General features: G+C 33.4%; 1 protein-coding gene across 1 annotated transcript; it reads left to right on the top strand.

The window, feature by feature from the left end:
- Positions 1-248: 248 nt before the first annotated feature.
- On the top strand, positions 249-4,964 carry LOC122582616 (filament-like plant protein 3). The gene is made up of 4 exons (XM_043755038.1): positions 249-660; positions 1,524-1,704; positions 2,500-3,854; positions 4,431-4,964. Exons 1-4 carry the CDS (start codon positions 547-549, stop codon positions 4,566-4,568), a joined length of 1,788 nt encoding a protein of 595 aa, XP_043610973.1. The 5' UTR covers positions 249-546; the 3' UTR covers positions 4,569-4,964.
- The last annotated feature ends 1,742 nt before the right edge of the window (positions 4,965-6,706 follow it).

Genomic DNA, 6,706 nt, shown 5'->3' with positions numbered 1-6,706 from the left:
TATACACACATATGTGCATATGTATATACTAGAGATATTTATAAAAATCTTAGTTATTGATAGATCAGCTTTTTTTAACTGTGTATTTTGAAGCATTTTACATATGAATACAACAAGTGTATTCTAAGCTAAGCTTAAAGATCAAAACTTGAACAACCCCTTTTCTGTTGTGTTATAAAAACCAAATATTTTTCTTGCTTTTATTTCAATTTTTGTTATTTTTTGGTTGTGGGGTTTTTTGTCTTTTAAGTTTTGTTTTTTGGTTTAATAACTATTTAGTATTTTATAAAGTTATAAGGATTGTGGCCATTTTGTCAATTTACAAACCCTACTTTTACTGTTTCTTGGTTTTGTGTATGTGAATAAAGTTTACATTTTTAATATTGGGAATCTGATTTTAAGAGGTTTTGCATTGTGGGTATTCATTGTAATGCAATGGTATGTGCTCAAGTTTTGGATTTGAATGATCAAGATTGGTGAATTTGTTGATGAAGTGTGAGTGTGTGGGTGTATTAGCTGTTGGTTTTCCATTTGTTGTCGGGAAAGATGGATCACCGGAGTTGGTTATGGCGGAGGAAGTCGTCGGAGAAAAGTCCGGGAGAAACAGAAAGCTCTGGAGGGTCCATTTCTTCTCATTCTGAGAGGTTTTATGATGATCAGGTATTTTTACATCGTTGATCTTCTTATTATCATGTCATGACTCATGAAAAATGTGGTTGTAAGGTATTTGTGTTTATTGTATATCAATGTGGATCGAAAATTATGCTTTAGAGATTGAACAAATAACTCTGAAATCAGAAACTACTAGAACGTTTACTTGAAGTAATGGTAATTACATAGCAATGTATGAAAGGTATGAGATATCATTGAATCCACTTAAGGATGTGAAGTTTGTTTGTAATTTCAAATCGGTTTAGAATTTGGCGAAGTAGTAGGTTAGTGTTTGACATTTGAAAGTGTATTAATTCTTAGAAATACAAATAGGATACTGCCGGCTTTCGTTATTCTTAGACAACGTACTTAATATTGATGGTGAGATAGATCGAAGGTAGATAGCTACTTCATCTATCTCGAGATCAAAGACCACTTTTAACTCTTATTTGGATGATACATTATGACTGCATATATCAAATGACAAATTAAATACCCGTATACTAAAATGTATGAGACATTAAAAGTATCTAACACTTGTAGGTTTGACCTTGTTCCTAAGAAGTTTAAATACCTATGGATTATTGAATAAGATAAGTGTCTGGCATAGCATACTTTGCCCACTTTCTATCCATTGGTCTTGCATTTCAGTTAAATAAAAAAGAATCTGATTTGACTGTTTCCCCCTTGGTACAACTATGTTGTGCTCATACCATGTGAAATGCATCTTTTAGCATGAATTTATGATCAGTGATTTTAGGTTTCAGCATTAGGCTTAGTGGTGGCTTTTTTTTATATCTTTTTTATTGGTTATTTTGTCATTATTGTGGGCGTTGGAGTCTTATTTATACTTCTCATATAATTCGTTAAAGGTATTTTCGAATCAAATTTCTCTATCACCTGAAGTCTCATCAAAGGCTGAATTATCACCAGAAGAACTTGATGGTGGCGTCAAGGCTCTATCTGAGAAATTATCAGCAGCTCTTATGAATATAAGTATTAAGGAAGACATGGTGAAACAGCATTCCAAAGTAGCAGAGGAAGCGGTTGAAGGTATATAATGTTCCTAGCTATTTTATGCATTCTGAAAGCACATTTGACCACTGAGGGCAATGACGTAATTATGAACTTTAAAATCAAAATGTAATAGATACTCATCCCATCATTATAAGATTTCCAGTTTTTGTATATTTCGAGGGCACCTGATTTTTCCCATAAGTTGAATAACTAAGTTCGAATTGTAGTCTGAAGTTGGTTCTGTATAGCTCAAAAGTCAAACGGTACCTCTCTTCTGCACAGGGCTGATACCTAATTAAGAAGCCAAATGAACTTCAGAATCTGCTTCACATTTTCTTTATATGTTATTGGATACCGGGTAGTTATCAAATGCTGTTAAAAAGTTTTAAAAAAAGTTGAAAGTTAGTTTTTCTAACCTCAAAGGCTCAAACGTGATTATGTGTCTTTCTTTCCTTTAACTCTTTAAGATGAACTGATAACCCTAGTTAACTTAAAAGTCGGCTTGAGTAATCTTATCTATGTAAATAGAGGTGGCACCAGAATGCATCAACTATGTTAAATACAAAGCTATTAAAATAATTTGTATAAGATGGAAAATAGGTGAAGGTATGTTACATAGATAATCTATATTTATTTGGGATGATAGAGGTTGTGAATAATTGGATACACCATGGGATACTTTCAACCCATTAGTCCTTTTTTGTTACTATTTTGTTTGCCCGTTTGACTCGTTAGAGTTAAGATATATAACCCAGATTGGCCAATTCTAGGTAAATGTGTATGCATAACTACCAGTCCATGTCATCATCTTACCTTATTCTCCAATCTTAGGATGGGAGAAAGCCGAGGCCGAGGTCTTAGCTTTGAGGAAGCAAATTGAGGTTTTAACACTTCGGAACTCGACCCTTGAAGATCGAGTTTGTCAACTTGATGGAGCCCTAAAAGAATGTTTAAGACAGCTACGGCAAACAAGAGAAGACAAAGAGCAGATAGTGGAGGAAGTTATTGAAAAGAAAGCATCCGAATGGCAGATAACAAAAACCAAACTTGAAAATCAGATCTCTGACCTCCATTCACAACTTCAATCTGCTAAAAAAAAGGAATCTACTTTGACTACCAATGGAATGGCAGAGAAAGAAAACTCGGCTCTAAAGCTTGAGCTTGCTTCAATGGCTGAAGAGCTTGAAATAAGATATATTGAGAGAGAGTTGAGCAACCAAGCTGCAGAACAGGCTAGTAAGCTTCATCTAGAAAGCGTAAAGAAAGTAGCTAAACTTGAAACCGAGTGTCGTAAGCTAAATGCCGCCCTTAGAAAAGCACTAGCTACTAATGATCTAAGATCACTTGCTGATAGCCAATCGAGCGATGATTATAAGGAAGTGAATGAGTCTGAAAGTAACCGAAAGACCCCTTCACAGGATATTAAACTGATGGATGATTTTCTTGAAATGGAAAAACTTGTAGCATCACCTGATAGTCATCCAAGAAGAACTGTACAAAATCAAACATCTGAAGTTGAAGAGACTTTGAAAAAGGTACAAACTGAAAAAAAGAAGCTAGAGATCACTTTGAATGAGCGTGAAAATGACCTCAAAGCATCAATTTACGAGCTCAAAACATTTAGAAATAAGCTCAAAGATGCTGAAACAAAGTTGGTCAAGATTGAAGCTTTGTTGACCGAGGCTTGTGATGCAAGAGAAAATACGGAAAAAGAACTCAAGTTGACGAAAGCATTAGTCGATACATTACAAGAACGCGTCAAAAAATCTGAAATGGAATTGGTGGAATCGAGAAGTCAACTAGATTTGGAGTGTAGAGAAAGAAAAGAAGTAGAATCTCGATTTGAAGATGCCTATGCACAGAAAATTGAGGCAGAATCACGCTTGAAAACATTAGAAGCTGAGTTCGAATCCTTGATTCCCAAAGTTGGTTTATTAGAGACGGAGGTTGAAAAGGAACGTGCTTTATCAGGGAAGATGGGAGTCAAATGTCGACAATTAGAAGGTGAGTTGGAATCCTTGATTCTGAAAGTCGATTCTCTAGAAACAGAGGTTGAGAAGGAACGTTTTTTATCAAAGAAGTTAGGAGTCAAATCTCGGGAGTTAGAAGGAGAGATTTTAAGATTACAAAGCGAAAATCAGTACCCGAAATCCGTCATCCTGAATGCAGAGCTCAGGATAAAACAGGTCAGTTTTTTAAATAACAATTAAGGGTGTCTGAATATGTGTTATGTAACTGATTATCCAATTTATGCCATCTGCAGTTAATATGATTTAGGGGTTAAAAAATCAATTTTGGATATTTATGAGAAAAAATCTTTCAAGTACGCCCACCCTGTTCTTTGAATACATTTCTATCTAAATTATCTGGCAATGTTTTTGGAAGCATCAACAAATAGTTTATAAATAAACAATATTACTTCAGTAGAAAGTTTGTACTTCAATGATGTAACACAAAGTTCCTGACTGTGCTTTCGTCATTTTATCTATTAGACTCCCAAACACTCGAGTCATTGGTTATTTGATTATTACAACTTTAAATAGCAAAGTATGTTAAAACACTATCTTGTGCACAAAGGACTATTACCGTCGACTACTTGAGTATATGATTAGTTATTCAGTATCACATAATCAGTTTCAGAAGGCACATCAAACACTCTTTAAAGTTCTATCTACAGGATGAACACATCCTTTATCTAAAATCAGCAATCTTATGATTGAAAACTTTCAAATTTGTTGATATGATTCTTCTGCTATGTGTAGGATACTGAACTAGCCTTGGCTGGTAATAAATTTGCCGATTGCCAGAAGACAATTGCTTCTCTTAGTCATCAACTGAAAACGCTTGCAACACTCGAAGACTTCTTGATTGATACTACTGAATTCAGTAAACGTATTTAAAGACGTGAAGAAAACCCAAGCCTTCAACAGTGTAAATTTTGCTTATGCTCTGCAAAATGATGGTAAGGTTGGCTAGTAAAAAAGTTTTAGTTATTTTTCATATACAAAACAAAAGAACCGAATATTAAGCGTGTAAATCTTATGTTGTATTTAGACTCGTTCAGCCACATTCATCGTTATACAAAAACATTACAAAAATTCGTTCATTTGTTATTGGCTAGACGAAATTTCATAGGTTTATTTAGCATCTAGTTCTTAAGCTAATCGGCTGCTTGTTATTGGTATGTACTGGCAACTACATCTCTTCCGATGGTTGGCGGTGTTTGGGTGTCTTATTGTGGATTCGCTTCGAACCTATCTCAATTTACTCTCAATTGAGTTACTGAGTTTTATTTCTTTTTGGGGAAATTTGTAATGGATTTTGAATTCCTTGTAATTGCTGCAACTATTTTGCAACTCTAGATGGAGTTGGATGCAAGTAAAAGCCACAAGCATTTTGTTCATATACGGAGTATTATCCATTTATGCAAAGTTGTTCATATACACGTCTGGTATGTATGGATTTATATAGCATCTCTTTCTTTACACTAATCAGTATTTTGCACTGTATAATTTGTTATCCCTGTCATGCATTGATTGGTTAAATTACATTTGGAGTAAATAGTTGAAATAATAGGAATAAATTCATATATGTTGTAGATATTTTCTTTTTTCACAGGTTACTTTTACCAAAGGGAAGGGAAGGTTTGTCAATAACTCAATGTAAATCCAATCCCGCTATTAGCAGGGCATGAGGGAGGTTAAATGTAAATAATCATATCCTTACCTATGGATAGAGATACTGCTTTTAGAAAGATCCCTGGCAAGAACTAAAATAAACATATTTCAAACTTTCCTAAAATATAACAAACATTTTGACATTGATAGATTTCTATCTATCTATATACTGTAGTTTTAATTCAACTAATATCAAGTTGTCACAAGGCAGATAAACCAAATGGCTATCTTAAGTTAGTCATTATAGTCAGACTAAATATTGTTGAAATTTTTTAGAATAAGCAATGAAAGGAATACATAGATTCAACAACCGTGGTTAAGATACAAAAGTATTTCTACATAAAATAAGTTGAAAATATATATCCAATGATCCATGAAGGCAAATCTTGTATACTGTTGTTGTTGAGCATGCATAAAATGTGTATAATACTTGTATGCCTCTACTTGCAATAACAAGTATTTTATGAGCAAGCAAGCTAGGAATGGAATCGAGAAGTAGTACTAAAGAAGTCCGATAGCAATAACGATGACAACCACCACCGTAATCCCAATGAGGAGGAGTGGAACGAGGATAGGGAAAAGAAAGGGAAGAATAATAAGAGTGATGAACATAAAAAAGAGAGGAACGATCATGAGAAGGATCATGGGAGTCGAGAGCAGGAGCAGAAATAGCCCCATACTTGCAAGTTCAACTAATTTTCTGACTGTTTTTTTTTACGGTTTATAAATGTGAGGATACGTAAAATATGTTCTTTGTTTCTCATCATTTTGGCATGGTACAAACAAACAACGTATCGAATTGGTCGTTTGTTTTTAGACAGATATAAGATGCCAAATACATGGCAAATTGGAAATGCATGACATGAAAATTTCCCAACTTTTGTTAATCTTAATTACAACATTGTTAATGGTGTCATCTGAAGTATAAGTTATGAAAATGTATACATTATAAAAGAAAAGGTTCTAAGTTCTAACTTTTGGTAAGAAGAAAAGTTTGAGAAAATCAACCAAGAAACACCTAAGAAATACACCTAATATTCTTTAATAAAAGTGTACACATTAGACACTTAGATTTCTAGTTAGAAAAAGTTACATAAAAAAAGAAAAAAGAAAAAAAGAAGCCATGCCTATGATGCACAACATATATATAAATAAAAGTAATGATATATATGCATCACTCTTAATCAATGATGCCCCAAATATTTAATTATGATGAAAAAAACTTAATTCATGTAAGTTCTTCTGAAAAGCTTACATATATATCAAATACAACAATTATAATTTAATTAGTCACTAAATTCTATCATGTTTTTCTTACCAGTAGATGATAAAACGAGATTTGAAAACATTTACAACTCAAA

Source organism: Erigeron canadensis, chromosome 1 (assembly GCF_010389155.1).
Source record: "Erigeron canadensis isolate Cc75 chromosome 1, C_canadensis_v1, whole genome shotgun sequence".
NCBI classification, from domain to species: domain Eukaryota; kingdom Viridiplantae; phylum Streptophyta; class Magnoliopsida; order Asterales; family Asteraceae; genus Erigeron; species Erigeron canadensis.
This window is presented reverse-complemented; position numbering and strand designations above follow the sequence as displayed.